This window comes from Protopterus annectens, chromosome 15.part0 (genome assembly GCF_019279795.1).
Source record: "Protopterus annectens isolate FY-2018-M chromosome 15.part0, PAN1.0, whole genome shotgun sequence".
NCBI lineage: Eukaryota > Metazoa > Chordata > Ceratodontiformes > Protopteridae > Protopterus > Protopterus annectens.
The window spans coordinates 37,348,816-37,369,889 of NC_056749.1; the positions used below are offsets into that span (position 1 = coordinate 37,348,816).

General features: G+C 40.7%; 1 protein-coding gene across 1 annotated transcript in view; it reads right to left on the minus strand.

Annotated features, from left to right (window-relative positions):
- LOC122789658 (endothelin receptor type B-like) overlaps window positions 1-21,074 on the minus strand; it is a 323,469-nt gene that overhangs the window by 154,999 nt on the left and 147,396 nt on the right. The window contains exon 3 of the mRNA XM_044057073.1: window positions 10,037-10,149. Coding sequence (XP_043913008.1) covers window positions 10,037-10,149 — 113 coding nt within the window. The remainder of the gene's footprint in view (window positions 1-10,036; window positions 10,150-21,074) is intronic.

Genomic DNA, 21,074 nt, shown 5'->3' on the forward strand with positions numbered 1-21,074 from the left:
AGTAATCCACAAAGTTTTATTACACTGACAACACACAATGCATTTTTGTCCTTAGACTTCATCAGATAACACAATCCACAAAAATACACAAGCTTATATAACTCCTCACATTTAATAATTAACTAATTAACCAATAAAACCTTTGCATCAATTAATGGAATAAATATGCAAGGACAAATACAACTTGAAAACATAATATAAAAACCACATTTAAAAAAAATGTTTAACATTAAATATCAAATTAATAAATATGTATATGTATAATATATGATAAATGTATGTAAAAAAATATATATATATAAATGTATTATAAAAAATTCACCTTTTAACACAGTTAAAAGAATAAATATGTAAAAACATGTGCAATGCTACCCACTAGTGGCTGATGACAGGAAAAAAACCTTTATAATTTGGCTGCTCTTAGTTTTAATAAAAGTGCAAGTGAAATACTTTCATTCAGACCAGGGTGCCTTCCTGCAGCCAAAAATACCTGCCAATATAGCTCCCTATATTCAAGACGGGTGTCCCACAAACAGGGCACTCTTATCATTATTTTAGGTATATCATAAAAATGTTCATGGATCGGCCTTTTCAGGCGTCTTTCAGTCTTCCGTATATAAAAGGCACAACATGCATTCTAGAAAGGGGTTACCCAGATGAATTATTGAATGATACCATTTTATACATTAAAAGTCAAAGGGCATCAAGATTTAGGCCCTTGTTGGGTAAAAGTATTGAGTCAAACTCCAACAATGTTAATATTAAGGATGATAGGTTTCTTAGGGTATTCACCTTGGAATATAATAGTGATTCCCATTGGGTAATAGTTGGTTAAAAAGGAATGGGACAGGTTCACCTCTCTCACTGATTTAAAGGACATGCAACATAAGCCTTTAAATATTGTTTTTAAAAAAGGAACTAATTTAAAGCAATTAATGGAAAAAAAGAAGTCTGTTCAAAAGGCCATTAGGCCGGGTACCTACAAATGTGGGGCATGTGCACAGTCTATACACATAATAAATACTGACAAGGTGTGTATCAAAAGTAGGAATAAATAATGTTCATAGTAGATGTCACAGTACTTGTAACTCCATTGGGTTGGTATATCTGGTACCCTGTGAGGCATATTGTGGCTTTTATATAGGGAAGACTGAAAGATGCCTGAACAGGTGGATCTATGAACATTTTTATGATATAAGTACAAATAATGATAAGAAAGCCTGTATAAACATAGACAGGAATGTACCAAAGCAACTTTTTATTTTTTGTACTGGTGGTTGTTCCCAAAGATATTAGGGGGGGGGGTTGTGGGAAACCAGTCTTGAATATAGGGAGCTATATTGGCAGGTATTTTTGGATGCAGGAAGGCATCCTGGTCTGAATGAAAGTATTTCACTTGCACCTTTATTATTTATTTATTTATTTTTATTTTACATTTGTTTACCGGGAAAGTCTGACTGGATATATGTCCATTTTCAGCAGAGGCCCGGGGAGAAAAGCTCCAGAAAAAGTACAGTTACATAAAGACAATAGAGAGAAAGATTGCAGGTACATGTAAATATACATAGTTCAGTAGGATACAAGCACACATTTGAATAAATGCATTCATGTGTAAGGTGCTAACATACAGACAACAGGTTTGACTTCGCTTAAGGTAACAAATATTGAAAAGTTCATATTGGGAATTAGGTCCTTTAATAGTACAGGCTCAGTTAGAATAAGAGTAGAGAGAGTATCCACAAATTGCAGGTAGTAGTTAGTCTGGGTTTAAACAGGGACATTGCCATTGTGTTTGGAGGTGGTGTTTGAGGCTTTATTTGAACAGGGTTAGGGAGGGTTGGAGAATGAGTGTGGCAGGTAGTGAGTTCCAGGTTTTACCTACTGAGTTGGTAAATAGTGAGTCCCCTTCCACATTTTTGCTCTTGGACATTTGCACCAGCAGCTTGTCAGCAGAGCGCAGGGACCTCAGGTTGCTATATGGTTTAATGATATTGTTTAATGCAGGGGTGCATTCAGGTTGGTATAAAACCTTGTGGGCTATAATGAGTTGGTTATATTGGACCAGGCTAGGCCATTCTAGCCATCCAAGTTGAGTTAGGTTTAGACAATGGTGGGTCCTATAGGGTGTACCTGTGCCGAACATGGCAACTTGGTGATAGCATCTAGCAAGTTTGGTGAGAGAAGCTTTATTTAGGTTAGTGTAAAGAGGGGAAGCGTAGAGTAGGGTGGATAGTAAGTGGGATCGGGCAATGGTAGTTCTTGCTAATGGGGTGAGAAAAGATTTGATCCTATAGAGGGAGCCCAGCTTTTTGTTGACAGATTTGATTGTTTGATTAACATGGGAGTCATATTTTAGTGTATTGTCCACTGTGAACCCGAGGAGTTTTGTGTGAGTATCTGGGGAGATAGTAGTGCCATTATTGGATGTTAAAGTAAAAAATGGTGAGGTGGTTTTACTAGTGGGGGAAAATATTAGGAGTTTGGTTTTTTGAGGATTTAAGAGAAGCTGACAGTCAGCAAACCATTTTTCTACCTCAGTGAAGGTATTCTGGGTTAGGGTCATGAGTTCAGTTAAGGAGGACGCTGTGCAGATTAGTGTAGAGTCATCTGCATATTGAATGCAAGTGGCCTTGGGGGTAATAGTAGGTAGGTCGTTGATGAAGATAGAGAAGAGTAGGGGACCTAGTACGGACCCTTGGGGGACTCCCAGAGTAATAGGTAGTTGGGTGGATAGAGCATTTTTCCATAATACTGCGTGTTTTCTCTCAGTCAGATATGATTGGAACCATTTAATGGGGTCATAGTTAAGTGACAGGTGCTTCAGGGCAAGGATAAGTAGCTGGTGATTGACCATGTCAAAGGCCTTAGAGAGATCTAGGAAGAGAGCTGAGGTTAGTTTGTTATTGTTTCTGTTTATGTTGATAGTATTAGAGAAGGATAGGAGGGCGGAAGTGGTGCTATGATGAGGCCTAAAGCCGTGCTGGGAGTTGGCCAGGAGTTGATTTTGGGTGAGGTAATGGGTTAATTGGTTATGAACACATTTCTCCAGTATTTTGGCCAGTGGTGATAGAATGGCTATTGGCCTGTAGTTAGAGAGGTCTACTGAGTTACCTCCCTTATGAAGGGGTATGACATGGGAGACCTTCCAGAGAGAGGGGTAAGTAGGTTTCAGACAGTGAGCGGTTTATGATAATCGAAATGGGGTACACAATGGCCTCTGCACTTTTCTGTAGGTATTCTGGTGGAAGGAGATCAGCTGCTAAGGTTGTGGGCTTTAGCTTGGTGGGTAGTGATTTAATGGTAGAAGTGGATACAGGCTGGAAGTTAAAGGGTAGCTGGGTGGAGGTAGATGAGGAATTCTGTGAGGGGTTGATGGGGGGGTAGCTGGCTAGCTAGTGACTAGATGGTCTTGGTAAAGAAGTTGTTAAAGATATTAACAGTTTCCTCTGGAGTTTTTAGATTGGAATCTGATGGGGGTGGGAGTGGTAGTTTGGCCAGGGTGGAGCAGTTTGTTAATGCCTGCCCAGAATTTTTGAGGTTTATTCTGATGTTTGTGCTGGAGGTGTTGGTAATAGTTTTTTTTGTCCAGCACTGTGGCTTTCTTGGCATCATTCCTTAACTGTTTGAATTTAATATGGTCGGGGGGGTCTTTAGAGGTACCCTAATTATCCCATGCTTTGTTTCTTGCCAAGATTTTGGTTCTAGTAGCCTTCGTGAGCCAGGGGGCTGTCTTGGTTTTGGCTCGGAGGGTGCGGATAGGAGCATGAGAGTCTAGGATGGTGAGGAATTTAGAGTTAAAATAGGCTACAGCATCATCCAGTGGAAGATTTTTTAGGATGGCCCAATTATATGCTTTGAGTTCATTCTGAAAGGTGGCGAGGTTAAAATTCTTGTGGGATCTGATAGTTTTGTAGAGAATTTGGTGGTTATTAACTTTATGTTTGATGATGTAAGTGAGTAAATGGTCACTTAGGTCATCTGGGAGGGAGCCTATATTATACAGGTCTAGGTGGTTGTTGACAAGTATCCAGTCTAGGATGCTGCCTTTGTTGTTGGGCTTGTTTAACCTAGTGGGTGTTGAGACGAGTTGGGTATAACCGTAAAGATTTATGTGGGTGATAGGAGATTCAGTGGAACAGTTGTTCCAGTCTATGTTAACATCTCCTAACACCATGGTTTCATGGAGGTAGTTAAATGAAAGCCATTGTAGAAAGTCTTCTAAGGTATTAGTGTTGTCGCCTGGAGTGATGCATATGCAGGCGATGTATAGGGATTTGAGTTTGTTAAGCTGCATTTTGCAGAGGAGCACTTCAGCATTACTGAATTGAGGGGGCTGTTTCTGTATTAAAACTAAGAGCAGCCAAATTATAAAGGATTTTCCTGTCATCAGCCACTAGTGGGTAGCATTGCACATGTTTTTACATATTTATTCTTTTAACTGTGTTAAAAGGTGAATGTTTTACAATACATTTATATATATATATATATATATATATATATATATATATATATATATATTTACATACATTTATTATATATTATACATATATATATATTTATTAATTTGATATTTAATGTTAAACAGTTTTTTTTAAATGTGGTTTTTATATTATGTTTTTAAGTTGTATTTGTCCTTGCATATTTATTCCATTAATTGATGCAAAGGTTTTATTGGTTAATTAGTTAATTATTAAATATAAGGAGTTATATAAGCATGTGTATTTTTGTGGATTGTGTTATCTGATGAAGTCTGAGGATGAAAACGTATTGTGTGTTGTCAGCGTTAATAAAACTTTGTGGATTACTACTTTGTGTTTAGTGACTGCTTTTTCCAAACTCCTGGTTTGGTTATTTGGTTGCTGTTGGAGTTCCTTTTTCCCTTTTTTCTTGGTTTTTGATTATTTTTATTAACTTTATTTTATTTTTATTATTATTAACATCTTCACATGCCTCCAGATTTCTAAGTAATTCTGGGGTACTCAAAATTATCATTTACCTCTTTCTACAGGACTAAGCTTTCTTGTTTGTATTGCTGAATTCTTCCCACCCAACTGATGTGGATATCTGAAGGCAAGACAGTGCATTTGCACATCTATCAACTTACAAAAATATGTGTGCTAACAAAGTGACTATAAGGAAGTTTTGCAACTCAAGGGCCTTTACACTGCCCCAAAATTACAAAGGTTTTACTAAGGCTTTAAAGCATTCCTCCCAAGAAGTGTAGGTGGAATGCCATAAATCTCCCCCCTCTTCCCCTTTGTAAGTGCATAGTGCTATCTGATCTGTTATGTCTCCACCAAACCTACCCCTATAAAACCTAATTACTCTGCAGGAAGTGGAGGATCAGAAAACCTGCTTGCAGCAAATACAAGCTAGTTTTTCTTCTCTTGCAAACTTTACAGCCATGGGTTAAGATCTTAGCTTGAATTAGCAGCTAAAAATGAAACGTTTGCCCATTTAGAAATAATCCCGCTTTCTCAAACAGGAAAATGCTTTAAATCTGTTTCTGTTCCAGCAGCCACTTTACAGTGATAACAAAAATCCTGCCTAAATATTACCGCCAAACCAAAGCTCTGACCTCATCAAATGTTCCAGCCTTTCCTGAAGAAAGTCTGTGCGCTGACCCATTACCTCCCCCCTCTGTGCGCTGACCCATTACCTCCCCCCACCCCTCTGTGCGCTGACCCATTACCTCCCCCCTCTGTGCGCTGACCCATTACCTCCCCCCACCCCTCTCTGCACTGACCCATTACCTCCCCCCACCCCTCTGTGCGCTGACCCATTACCTCCCCACCCCTCTGTGCACTGACCCATTACCCCCTGTGCGCTGACCCATTACCTCCCCATCCCTCTGTGCACTGCCCCATTACCCCCCTCTGTGCGCTGACCCATTACCTCCCCCTCTGTGCACTGACCCATTACCTCCCCCATCCCTCTGTGCACTGCCCCATTTACCCCCTCTGTGCTGACCCATTACCTCCCCCACCCCTCTGTGTACTGCCCCATTACCTCCCCCTCTGTGCACTGACCCATTACCTCCACCCACCCCTCTGTGTGCACTGCCCCATTACCTCCCCCCCTGTGCACTGCCCCCTTACCTCCCCTCTGTGCTGCCCCATTACCCCCTCCCACCCCTCTGTGCGCTGCCCCATTACCTCCCCACCCCTCTGTGCACTGACCCATTACCTCCCCACCTCTCTGTGCACTGACCCATTACCTCCCCCCATTCCTCTGTGCACTGCCCCATTACCCCCTCTGTGCGCTGACCCATTACCTCCCCCCACCCCTCTGTGCACTGCCCCATTACCTCCCCCCATTTTCCTGCCCTTCTTCTTTTTCTTCCTTAAAGAAAGTAACATCACTAAACCTGAAATGGTTACAATATTCTGCTACTTAGCCACAGAATCCCAGCCACCCAACTGCTCTTTACTCCACCAAGGTTTAGTAATGTGTTAGCAGGTAAAATAAACAACAAATAAATCCACAGGGTTATCAAATGTAAGCACAGGCTTTGAAATCCTGAACAAAGAGTTTCCACTTTTTGCCAAACCTTTCTGTCCACAATTACCCAATGTACTCATTTACAACCTGCAAATGGCTGTAGATTCCATAAGACCTAGATTAACTTTAATGACCCACTCAGCTGAATTATGTAATATTATTTTTATTAATTTCATTTTATTTTCTCAGAAATTAACCAGACAAGATTTACTTGCATTAAGCACAAGTTAGTGAACCAAACATGATTTATGTTGTATTAAGCATATAAGCAGGCCCCAACTCCCTCGCCTTTCCATGTGACTCTTCACTGACCCCAGCCATCTAATTAGTTGCAGGCCACCACTATTGTTTGCTAGATTGCTAAGAAAAACAATTTCAGCTATTGCTAAAACCTTTTGCATCTCATCCCTAAACCCCAGGCCACTATAGGCATGTGTGCCTTTGTTTCATGCCTTAAGAGAGCCTTAATCCCATAGTAAACCCTACTTGAAGTATTAATTTAAACCTGTTCTTTCATTTAAATTTAGTCTGATACCTTCAAGTACATATTTTACCCTCTAGCCTGTTTGTAACCTAATCTCCAGGCATTTCAAAAATATAGCTGATTTGAATTACAGGATTACACAAACTAAAGCCATTACATCAAATAGTAACTTAAAAAATCTGCCTACCTGCTCTTAAACCAAAATGTCTTTAAATGTCAACAATAACATAACTAGTGTTTTCTTTGGTAGAAAATCGGTGTCCCATGTAAATAAAATAGTGTAAGGCAAAGGTAGAGATCAAAACTGATTTGCTTTGTTACCAGCCTTTTCAATCCTTCCTCTGGACAGCCCAGCCCACCTCAGCCCTCCTACCTATCCTGACCCTACCTGTTCTCCACCCCCCCCCCCGAAACTTGAGTCCGAGCTGACCTGCCTCAGACAAATGATGGCTTGCCAGCTGTTGTTACTAACAGAATTGAGGGAAGTGCAGGCCTGTGAGGGTTTGTTTTCAGTCTGGTAGCAGTTCCTGATCTGCAGCCCGTTTTCCTGCTTCTATTACATCTTTTCCTTTTGGATCTCATCCTGATTGTTCTAGAGCCTTCTATTCCCTGATTTAAGTACTTTGAAGCTTGTTTGGTTAGGATGTTGAATTCCAACAGTTCTGTGAGTGTTACAGGGTCCAGATGCTCCATAGTAAGCAGGGAATCCAGCCAGAATGATGACACAATCGAATACTTGATTTCCAGAAGTTTCTTTCTGCTGTAGGTTACTGTAGCATCATTTAAATGACTTTCTTGTTTTTGTGCCAGAACAATGAGACAGATTAAGCAATCCTGTATCACGAGCTAACACAGCCGCAGCCTCCCTGGGTCCTGCCATTTTTTTTTTTTTTTAAGAAACAAAAACTTATTTAATTTTCCTCATAGTTTTGTACTGTCCCTTTAGTATAAAAAAAAAAAAAAAACAGCAACCAAGATGATGTGTCACTCTTCTGTTGCAATGATGTACTATGCAAGCTTGGAGACGTAAGTCCCAAGCGCACAAACAGTAAGTCGGCAAACAGACGTTACAAACAAGAAGACTAAAGCACCGTTATACAAAGACATTCCCCGGGATTCAATACAGCTTGCACTAAGTGTACACAATATGTATTCAAGAAAATTCTTACCTCAGTTTTTGTGTTTTTGAGTCACACAGAAAGATCACGTTAAGTGTACATGTAGTCTATACTTTGTGGTAATCTTTATGAATCCCTGATAATATTTAAAGCAACAAAAATATGAGCAGGAAAACTAAAATTAGGAGGAAGCGTGTTACATCTGTGTTGTCTGTTCCTCAGAACAGTGTACACTTAGTGTACGCTTTATTGAATCCACCCCATTATTTAAGACAGACAAATGATTTATTTGTTATATAATGTCATTGTATAATAGAAATAATCCACTCTTGAATGTGGGTATCACAGACTTACCCACAGTTGGCTTTATTTATTCTATCAGGCTTTTCCCAGGTGATTAAATCATGCCAGCTGTAAGTAAATCCTGTGATATCTGACAGAATAAATAAAGCTAATTGCAGGTCAATCCAGTGATCTCTGAGTAAATAAATAAAGCCAACTGTGGGTAAATCCAGTGATACCAACACTCAGTCGGGGTTACTGCTGATGCGTAAAACAGTTTCATCATAATGTGAAATAATGTGAATAAATAGGAACATGGTACCTCTTTATGGTACAGATTAGTAATAAAAAGTAGAATTATAGCCATATTGTAGAGCATTTAGATCTTAATAAACATGACAGATATAGTTCTATAACCTTTAGAAGTATGAATGTGTGCTTATCTATTTCTGTGTATGTGCACAGTATATGTGTGTGTGCATAGAAGCAAACAAGTGTGCATGTGTGAGTGTGAAGCAGACAGTAGTCTTGGAAATAGCAATCTGTCATCTTAATAACTTGTATCCATATAATTCCTTCTGTATCTGGAGCTGTGCACTGGTTGTCATATATAAAATCACAACTTGTGACTAGAGAAAACTTAATGGAATGAAATGTACAATGTCAACAACAGTAAACGGATGGAAATGAGACGAGACTGAAAAGCTGTAGGATCAGAGTAACATGAATGTGTAATGTCAGAGTAGCATGAATGTGTAATGTTAGAGTAACATGAATGTGTAATGTCAGAGTAACATGAATGTGTAATGTCAGAGTAACATGAATATGTAATGTTAGAGTAACATGAATGTGTAATGTCTCCTATTTCCTTCACGTGTGTACTGTGATTGTAGGATCAGAGTAACATGAATGTGTAATGTCTCCTATTTCCTTCATGTGTGTACTGTGATTGTAGGATCAGAGTAACATGAATGTGTAATGTCTCCTATTTCCTTCATGTGTGTACTGTGATGCCAACATGCATTTTATATGTAGAGAGGAAGGTGATTTCAGTCTGGTCACCAAGAAGGATTCTGAATCCTAAAAATGGTGGGTGCTGAGCATAATGGGAGACCAAGACTGGGTTTCCTGTTTGAAAAGCTGCAAAACAACTAGCTTAATTCAAAAGAAAAATAACATAGAGAGTTATTTAGTATAATTTCAAGAGTAATATGATACCTAGTTAATAAGAAGAGCAGACAATAATTATAACATTTAAGGAACATTCTTTGTGAATGGTTGTCTAAGAAACACAAATTTTCCTTTAAATTACTCATCTCATAACTTATATCTATTTTAATCAATGTTTTCATAATATGTCTTATTTGGTGTAATTATTCAAACTGTTGATGTATTTTGTATTGTTTTTGAAGACCGTACAATTATTCTTCTTAAAATGTTTTGTAATGCTTCAGAGCTTTTCCCCAGGCCTCCTCTGAAACTGGGTTCCTACCCCGTCAGACTTTCCTGGTAACTGTATGTCAATAAACAGTAAATAATAAATAATAAATAAATGTATTCCACAGTTACAGGTTTTCAAAAGACATTAGTGGTACATCAACAATTAGGGTATGTTTTACTGAACATTTACAATGAACAGAAGACAACACACCTGTCTATACTGAGTGCACAGAGGCTTAGCACTGTGATGCCCACAGACGCCTTATTAACAAACGGGACCAGCTTGCAAACCCCCATTCCAAATGGCCAGTCTTCTGCCAATAGCTAAAAAGGAAAGAGACACAGTTCAGGCAGAGTTTGTCAGCAAAATAAATAAATAAATGAATCGGTAATGGTCATCTTGTACATATTGTATTCAAAATAAAATAAAAATAAACCACAAAAGGTACTGAAATATTGTAGTAATGTCTAATTCATTTTCATTTTGCACGTTATTGCTGCTGCTTCAAAGAACAACTGAACAAACATATGAAACGTACACCAGATCAAGAAACAGGATACTATAATATGTGCAGTACCTTACTGCTAAACCAAAGCTCAAAGAACAACTGAACAAACATATGAAACGTACACCAGATCAAGAAACAGGATACTATAATATGTGCAGTACCTTACTGCTAAACCAAAGCTGTTCAGAAGTTTGAGGTGCAAATGTCTGCAAACCAGATAATTACTTCCTTGCCCTGTTAAACAGCACTAATACCCAGAATGTCTGTTTCTATATCTTAACATTTCAATCTCTTTAATCTCAACATAATTGGATGCTATTTCCCACCTGGCCAAAACATCCCTCCACTAGAAAACTTCCTCAGCTGGTCTACCCACCATCTCCCCCAAGAAACTATCATTTTAGGTGATTTCAATATTGACTGGCAGTCCTGTTCTGGCAACCATCCAACCCATCATGTAAACCTTCATGGCTTCACCCAACTAGTCCAGTCGCCAACCAGGATAAATAAAAACTCCAGCAAGGACACTACCCTGGATTGGATACTAGCCAGTAAGAGCTCCCAGTCATATATAACAGGCTGCTTATCAGATAGCCTCAGTGATCACTCCCCAACATTCCTACTCAAAAAATATCTATACCAAGCTAAACCTGTCATCTACCGTCAAATAAGTAAAAAACTAAACTTTAACCCATTCACATTCATCTCATCCCTCAAAGAATGTAACTGGCATCCTCTGAAGTACCTCAGTCTTGATGATGCAGTTGAATTTTTTAATACTACCTTCCTGAACATCCTTAATTACCATGCCCCCATAAGACTTTCCAGAACCAAAGCACAATAGTCCCCATAGCTACAGAAAACCACTAAGTCAGAAATGAAAAACAGGGATAAAGCCTGGGAGCACTGGTGCAAAACCAAAACCCCCTCAACTAGATAGAAATTCCTAGAACTACACAATAGAGTCAAAAAGCTAATAAAACAGGACAAATTCCAATACTACCAGTCTGCCCTAGACTCCTCCCAACACAGCCCCAAACAATTCTGGTCCTCCATAAACTCCATCCTCCACCCAGGTAAAGTCAGTACCCCTCCTCCTAACATCCATCACTCCTCAGAAAATATTGCTACCTCATTCAACACACACTTCACACAAACCATACTATCACTAGCTAAACAACACAACCCCCACCCCTCCAACCCACACCTTTAACTAGTAATCTCCCCACTGCCTTCTCTTTTTCTCCTGTACCTACCTCCAACATAAAAACTCTTAACTAAACTTAAGCTCACCAAATTAGCAGCAGACAACCTCCCAAGTGAATACCTACAAATCGCAGCTGATGCTCTGGCCTACCCAGTATCCATCTTGATTAACCGATCTCTGTCAGAAAGTTACATTCCCACACTGTGGAAAGTATCACATATAATTCCCCTCCACAAAGGCGGACCCTCCACAGAACTAACAAATTACCGCCCCATAGCCATTCTCTCTCCACTCTCCAAAATACTAGAGAGATGCATACACTCTCAGATCTCAGACTACCTCCTTACTAACAACCTCCTTTCCAATACTCAGCATGGTTTCCGACCAAACCATAGCACCACCATTGCCTTACTCTCCTTTACTAACACTATCCTTCAGCATAAAAACAACGGCTATCTCTCCTCTGCTACTTTTCTAGATCTATCTAAAGCATTTGACATGGTTCCACACAAACAACTTATCTCTGTCGTCAATAATCTATCCTTCTCTCAGTCAGTCACCGATTGGTTTCAGAGTTACCTGTCTGACCGCCAACAATCCGTTGTATGGCAGAATTACATATCTCCCCAACTACCTGTCTCCATAGGGGTTCCCCAAGGATCCATCCTTGGACCCCTACTCTTCTCTGTTTTCACCAATAATCTAGCCTCTGCCACCAAACATGGCACACTCATACAATACGCAGATGACTCAACCATCATCTGCTCAGCCCAGTCCCTACCCAAACTGCAAAAAGTCACACAGGAAGCCTTTTCCTCTGTTGAAACTTGGTTATCAAATGCCCAATTAATACTCAACTCAAACAAAACTAAACTACTCATCTTCCAACCCATCAAACATACTCAAAACAACTCTCACTTTAACATCACAGCAAAAGACAACACCACTCTACACCCAACTGAACACACCAAATTGCTAGGAGTGGAAATAGACAATAAACTAAAATTTGACATTCATATATCCATGACCATAAAAAAGTCCGCAAAAAACTAGGAGCATTATACAGAAATAAGCAACTTCTCACCAAAGCAGCAAAGATTTCAATAGCAAATTCCCACCTTATTTCCATCCTACTTTATGCCTCTCCAATATATACCAACCTAAGGCAATGCAATCTAAACAAGCTAGAGACCTGCTACAACAAAATCGCCAAATTTGCCACAGGGGCATCCTACCGTAGTCACCACCGTCTCTCACTTGCTGAACTGGGCTGGCTTGAACTCCCTTGCCTCCTTCAATGGTATCAACACTCACTCGCCCACAAACTAGTAAACCATCCACTAAATGTCCCATCCCTCCAGGATCCACTCCAACCCTATCGCACCACCAGACCACTAAGATCCAGCAACAAAAATCACTTGCAGATCACTAAAGCCAATAACTCTGCTGGTGAAGCACTATTCTCTTGCACCATAGCCAATTATGGAACTCCCTCCCACCCACAATTACCTCCGTACCATCATGCACCCACTTCAAAACTTTACTAAAAGTGCACCTAAAAACATGCTGGCTCTTTTTTCTAGAGGCTCCTTTAGCTGTTTAAAACTTTCATTTAAAGGCTCACTGCTGCTTTTCAGCTGTGAGAAACATTTCTGCAGTTTGTTTCCCACCCTCCCTACCTGTTGGCATAGTGTTTTTATAGTTGGTGGCTTTGCAGTTGCCCCCCACCCCAGTGTAAATTTGATCTGGGACCCTCCTCCAAGTCTAGCATCATTACCTCATTCTACCCAGCACAGGGAGAACATTTGAGAAGTCCAATCAGCTTAGTTTCTGCTACTCCTTTCTCTCTTTCCTTTCTCTTTCCACTTAACAAAAAAAAAATTATCTGCTTTTACTGTATTTGTGTTTCTTCCTACTTTATTTTGCTTTTGCATCATCTTAAAAGTACTCAATTGTATTTATTACTGCTTGGTGTAACTCATTCTAAGCCTTTTAGTTTAAGCACTTGGGCTTCAGACCAGTTGTTTTACATTAAGAAGGTTTGTGGGCTGCACTGTGGTGGCAGGACAGGTAGCTTACATCCTTCTAAGTTGGAAACTGCTGATTGAGGGCTTAGTGTCTGTTATTCTAAAAGTGTATTAATTCTGGTGTAAGCACTTTGGCTTCAGGCCAGTTATTTTACATTAAGAGGGTTTGTGGTCTGCACTCTTTTGGGAGGAGAGGCTGGACTCTGCCCTTCTGAGCTGGGAATTTCTGGTTAAAGGCTTATAGTGCCTGCATATTTGAACTGCTTCTTAATGAAATTGGTACACCTTGTTTGCTGTAGCATAGACTAGATCCAGGCCTGCTGAATCTAGCTTTGTTTGTATAACTTGAGCACTAATCCAGGCATTCTTTAAAGTATTCAATTGCATTTATTACTGCTTGGTAGTAACTTGATTAAAGTGTAGCTATCATTCTAAGTCTTTTGGATTAAGCACTTGGGCTTCAGACCAGTTGTTTTACATTAGGAAGGTTTGTGGCCTGCACTGTGGTGGCAGGACAGGTAGCTTACATCCTTCTAAGTTGGGAACTGCTGATTGAGGGCTCAGTGTCTGTTATTCTAAAAGTGTATTAATTCTGGTTTAAGCACTTGGGCTTCAGGCCAGTTATTTTACATTAAGAAGGTTTGTGGTCTGCACTCTTGTGGTTGGAGAGGCTGGACTCTGCCCTTCTGAGCTGGGAATTTCTGGTTAAAGGCTTATAGTGCCTGCATATTTGAACTGTTCTTACTGAAATTGGTAGACCTTGTTTGCTGTAGCATAGACTAGACCCAGGCCTGCTGAATCTAGCTTTGTTTAAATGCTTGTTTGTTTGCTTGTTATTTCCCTGAAACGCTAATTCCACCTAAAATGTGGCTTTTCAGCACTTCTGTGGATCCCTAGTGATATCTGCATTGCTTACTGTACTTATTTCCTTGCTTCACTTGAAAGAAAGTTGCTGTTTGTTGTTTTTGCATTTAAGTTACCTGTAACACATTGCATTTAAATTACCTGGCACTTGCTCACTAAGTCAGCACTAAAAAATTAAAAGCACTACACCCTCACAAACTCCCCTTGAGTACCTTGTTCCCCATTGGCCCTTTTTTCAATTATAAAGGAATTCCCAATACCATTCTAGCATGTCCAAAGGTCAGTTGTCAATCTCCTCTGGTCCAGCTGGTGAATCTGGGAATCTTGAGGCAATGTTGCAACTGCCTCATGTACACAGACAACCCTCTCCTCCTCCCAACAAATTCCAACACATGTGAGAGATGCAACCATATAGCCAAACTGGAGGCTAAGCTCTCTCAACTCAGTACTGGCGTAACCAGTCAGGAGGAGAAGGAAACCACACTCACTACAATTCCAGTCTCACATAGACCTACCACGACAGCAAACCAAACACATAAACACACAAAAACATACTCGGAGGCTCTAAATAAAAATCTGCCTAAGCAGCAGAGACCTCCAAAGCAGACACCCAAGCAACCGCTACCCCAAAACAAAACACGTGCAACACATAGCTCACAAAGCCAGTGTGTGGAACAGTCACAGCCCTTAAGGCTAAACAACACACCTGATACACTTGTAATAGGTGACTCTATCGTCAGGCACACTGACGTCCCGCTCACCAGGCTGAACAAGGAGAAGGTCACGGTGAGCTGCCTGTCGGGTGCTAGGATCCGCCACATAACACACGCACTCAGGTCACTCCAAGGCAAGTACAAATATGACTCAGTCATTGTCCATGCTGGTGTGAATGACCTGAGACGTACCTCCCGGGACTACATGAAAAGAGACATAGAGGAGCTCTCTGAGCATGTAGCCCAGGCCGGTATGACCCTGACCTTGAGTAGCATTTTACCCTCCCCAAAAATGATGCCACAATATGAAGACAAGATGATCAATTTCAACAATTGGCTTAAGTATTGGTGTCATTCAAAGGGGATCCAATGCCTGTCAGCCTGGGATGACATGCTCAACAAGCCACGATGCTTCGCTAGGGACAGCTTGCCCCTGTCACCCCTGGGCTTTCGGATATTGGCAAAGGCTCTTGCTACTCCCATAGTGCCTTTTGTAGGCAAGGCTCAAAAGACAAACCCACCTCCATAGGTATCACAAGGGATAAGAAACTAAGAGTAATGCTACTCAATGCCAGAAGTCTAAACCTCAAGATGCATGCACTCGAAACTCTCCTTAGCATGGAGAACATCGATATCTGTGCAGTAACAGAAACCTGGTTCAAGGCTCCCGAGAGCACCCCAGCACTACCAGGTTATATCTCATACCATGTTTTTTGGCCCCAAAACTTGGACCGAACGACAAAAGGAGGGGGAGTATCAATATTCGTCAAAGATACCCACACCTCCAGGTTGGTGGTACAGCACGAAGCATCAGAGACTATCCATGTGCAACTAACAGTGGGTAAAACTGCCTTCCAGTTTATAGGCTACTACAGACCACCCTCCCAAACCCAGGAACCCCACTCGGCCTTCCTAAGAACACTGGAAAATATGAAGGTCTCTCCAAACACCATTATATTGGGTGACTTCAACTACCCAAACATAGACTGGGAGCATTACTCTAGCTCCAATACCCTAGCCCAAAGGTTCCTAGAATTTATAAACTCATATGGTATGGAACAACTTGTTACCACTCCCACAAGAAGGGAAAACATACTGGACCTGATCATCACCAACATGGGGACTCTATGCTCCAGACCAGACGTGTATCCCTCACTGGTAAGATCAGACCATAAACTAATCTCACTGGATATTCACATCCCGACCCCACCCCCTGCCCAGAAAACCACAGTGAAAAACTTCTCTAAAGCAAATTTCACACTCCTCAAAACCGAGGTGGAGTCCTTCAAAGCCCCCGGGCCTGTGGAAAATACGGCCCAGACCGCAGAATCCTTTATAAACGCATTCTATGAACACCTTCAGGAATGCATGGATCATGCAATCCCAAATAAAACCAAGACCCAATCCTCCAAAGGCAGACGTCCTGTCTGGTGGACCCCAGCCATAAACAAACTATATAATAGAAGGACTAAGCTACTACATAATAGAGCAAAATCCCAAAAAGAGAAGGCATCTCTGATCAGTATTAGCAAAAAACTACGGGCACTCATAAAATCGTCTAAGGCCAGCTTCGAGAGAAAAATTGCACAGGACACTAAGGATAATCACAAGGCTTTCTTTAGTTATGTTAGGAACCTGGGTGGGAATTCCCAGATATGCTCAGAATTAGTCCAAAATGACAAAAAATACACCAAACCCACAGACATTGCCAACATTCTAGCTGACAGGTTCAGCACAAACTTCTCCCCCCCCACTAAAAGGGCAAATATCTATCCCAGCAGAGTGCTGCCCCCCTGACATCTCAGATGCTCAGGTAAGAGCCGCCCTCTCCAAAGCAAAAAACACAGCATCAATGGGACCAGACGGTGTCCTGGGCTGCATCCTACATGTACTCCAAGAAGAGCTAAACCCAAACATAAAACTACTGTTCAATCTCAGCCTTACTACAGGATATGTACCCAAAGAGTGGCGTACAGCAACAGTGGTCCCTCTCCACAAAGGTGGTGCCTCAACGGATCCTGGAAACTATCGCCCCATAAGCCTGACTAGCTTGGTCTGCAAAGCTATGGAAAGGATCATCATGGACCTCATAAATAAAGATATTGGGGACCTACAGACACTGGATCCTACCCAGTTCCACTTTGTTAAGGGCAGATCCTGCCTCTTAAACCTGGTCGATTTCTTTGAAACAGTCACCAAGGCCATTGACGAGGGGAAGCTGGTCCACACAGCTTACCTGGACCTCACAAAAGCCTTCGATACAATACCCCACTCGGGCATTATAGATAAGCTCACCAGCTTAAATATAAACCCCTATGTCACTAGATGGGTTGCAAACTGGCTCAAGGACAGAACCCACATGGTTAGAATTGCTGGAGCCATGTCAGACTCCAAACCAGTTACAAGTGGCATCCCACAAGGCTCAGTCCTGGGACCTCTCTTGTTCGGTATATATTTCTCGGAGGTACAGGCCAACACGGAAGGACTGTGGCTGACCAAGTTCTCAGATGACTGCAAACTGGGCACCAAAATCGACTCTCCAGCCGACACAAGCATCCTCCAAAAGGGCCTCATAGAAACAGACAACTGGTGCCAGAGCCATGGCCTCAAGCTAAACACCAAAAGTGTATAGTCATCCCTTTGGCAAAAACAAAGTGCCCACAAATTACCACATAGGTGGTAATCCATTAAGTACAGAAGAAGTAATTAGGGACCTGGGGACCCAAGTTGATAGCAATCTCTCATTTGACAACCACGTGGCCAAAGTGGTTAGAAAAACATTTTATATAGCCCACCTAATCATGAAGGGATTCACATCTAGATCAGGGGAGGTCATCGTGCCTCTTTACTCATCCCTCATCAGGCCCATAATTGAGTACAATGCCCCTTTTGGGATGTACCTTACCAGACACCTGCAGCAACTGGAAAGACCCCAAAAGTACCTCACCAAGAGGATCAAAGGGCTCAAACAGATGCCATATGCTGCCCGGTTAAAGAAACTCCAGCTCTACTCAGTGGCATACCGCCTCTCAGAGGCGATCTGTGCCTGACGTATAAAGCCATGTCCAACCCGGAATTAATGGACATGCTGAACCTCAGAAAATCCAAATCCCATCGAGCTATGCACTCGAGAGACTTGAACCTCAGCACTGAAATAAATAGGACATGCTGGAGGGACAGATTCATAACCCAGAGGCTCCCTTCACTCTGGAATAAAATCCCAGTCCAGGTTAGGCAGAGTCCCTCATTGACTCTCTTCAAGAGGAATCTTGATGAGTGGATGGGAGATTGTAGGTTTACCCCGGGTATCACTTCTGTGTCACTGTTAGACAGAGGCACAGTATACTAACCTCGAAAAAGGGCATAGCAAAATTAATTTAAAATGGGTGGCGAAAGCCAAACACACTCTGGCTAGGCTTATAAATGCCCTAGGGCAGATAGCCTAGTATGAACCTATGCCCTTGCAACTCTCACTCTAATATCACCCACCCCATCCAACCACTATCTTTCTTTCCACTCCACTAACTACCTTGATTATAGCAAGCTCAGATACTCATAAGTCTAACTACTTATTATACAGCAGGAACTTCTTATTGTAACATTTGCTAATGTCTGTTATGTGCTTCACAGATAAAGATTCTAGTTGTCTACTGATGTACTATGTTCTTCATCTGTAAATATGTTGTAAGTAATTGCTATGTAAATTGTTAATCGCTATGTAATCCAATGTAACTACTGCCTGTTTATTTTAACTGTGGAGCTTTTCTCCCCAGGCCTCCGCTGAAAATGGACCTACGTCCAGTCGGACACTCCCAGTTAACAAATGTAAATAAATAAATAAATAATAAATAAATAAATAACTGCCTTCCACAATAGCTTGTTCCTTTAACAATAAGTCTGGTATTAAGTTTTCTATGCTGGAGAAAAGCAGGACATTAGTTAGCTTGGAATCTGCCACTTTGCCACTGTACTAATCCCTCCCCTTTTATTCATCATACTTTGTAAACAAGCTTCCTCTCAGCATTTTTTTTTACTGCATGTTGTGCTGACAATGTGAAAGTGGCGTGACCACACTCTACCCTTTGTAAAAACTTTTCTTCTGACAGAGATAAAAATTTCCCTTCTTTCTATAAATTTAGTTTAAAGTTGCCCATTTGCTAATATCCTTTGAACTGGTCTACATTCCTGTTGAGATTAGCCCTTTTATTTCAGTTTCCTGACTTCTCTGCCCTTCCCTTTGCCTTAGTGTTTTTATTGCTTTGCTGCTACAGTTTTTCTACTTTCTCTGCTGTTGTTGTATAGTTGATATTTGTAATGTTGTGCTAATTACACTAACAGTTGTATATTGTCTGTTTTTTTTTTTATATATAGTTTTGAAGATTTTGGATTATGGAGAGAAAGGCTTGAAGAGTTGTAAACGTGAACACAAAATACTGTCCCAAAATAAACATACTTCAGGCATATTGTGATTACGTAATGCCAGTGATATATCTGTATTGTTTACTCTGTCTAGTATTAAGGATATGAAAAAGTCGTTGCTGTGTAGAGTGAAAAATGACTCCGTGTCTGCTCCAGACCGGACCTCCTCCTCTTCCAATGCCACTTCAAGGTTGACCCCAGTAACTTCTAAGACTGAGTCGATAACTTCCAAAGATGATTTAGGAATCATCTCTGCTAATGACCTACAGCAGCATAACTGGCTTCCTGTAAACAACAGAACCAGATTTCTTCTCAGATGACAAATCTACAAGCTGTTAAATATGGAACAATGGAGGGAGGATGGGGGTGAAGCCTGAATGTCTAACTGAAAGCAGCAGTATTTTAGAGCTCCATATAACTAGTTAAATAAGGCAGGAAAAAATATTCTTTTTTTTTTTCTTCAAATTATAAAATCTTATAGATAAAGGACTAATTTACATAATTAGAAACTTTGGTGAAGTTTTGCAAATAATTTCCTGTCAAAAAGCTTGGAGATATTATTCACTTGTTAAAATGAGCAACTCAAGGAACTCTCACCAGGCTGCTGCCTTAAAGAAGGGGCTACAAGAGATGACATCTACCCTGCAGGAGTTGTCTTTGAAGATGGATGATTTTAAAGAGAACCTAGAAAATCTTAAAACAAGCAGTCAAAAACAGGCTGACACCCTCAAGGAAATGCTACAACACCAGACAAGGATAACAGGAATAGAGGTTTCTCTAAATGACTTAGAAAGCAGACTTAAGGACGAGGAAACACAGAAAGAACTGCTTCTTAAACAAAACACTTGGTTGGGTAATAATGTAGATGACTTGGAAAATAGGGATTTTCAGATTGCGTGAAAACACAGAAGGTGAGGATATTATTTTGTTTTTATCAACCTGGATCCCTGACTTTTTACATTTAAAAGAAGGACTTTCCTTTGGCATTGGAAGGGCACACAGAGCTCTTGGGAAACCTACCACTAACTCAAATTCTCCTCCTAGGTCAATAATTATCAAATTTCTTTCATACTTGGACAAGGAACTGATTTTAAGATCTGTTTGGAGGAAGGCACCTCTAAAATATAAACAGAGTCTGATAAGATTTGATAACGACTATTCATCTAGAATAATGGAACAAAGGAAAAAAGTGTGGCCAGTGATAATGTTTCTGAAACAAAATAACATCAAGGCACAACTTGCATATCCAGCTAAGATAAGAATACTGTATGCCAACGAGATGAGGCCTTTTATTGACTTAGAGGAAGCCTCTTCATTTATTAAAACTAATAATGTGATTACTTTACCAGAAGATATGGACTGGATGTCACCTTCTCTCAAGAGAACAAAATAAACAAATGTCTGGACAGATGTCAAAAAGAAGAAGCATAAGACTGATACTGTTGCATCCAAACCTCTCAAAGCATCTACTATGATATGAATTGTTTTAACATTACTTTAAAGGACCAGT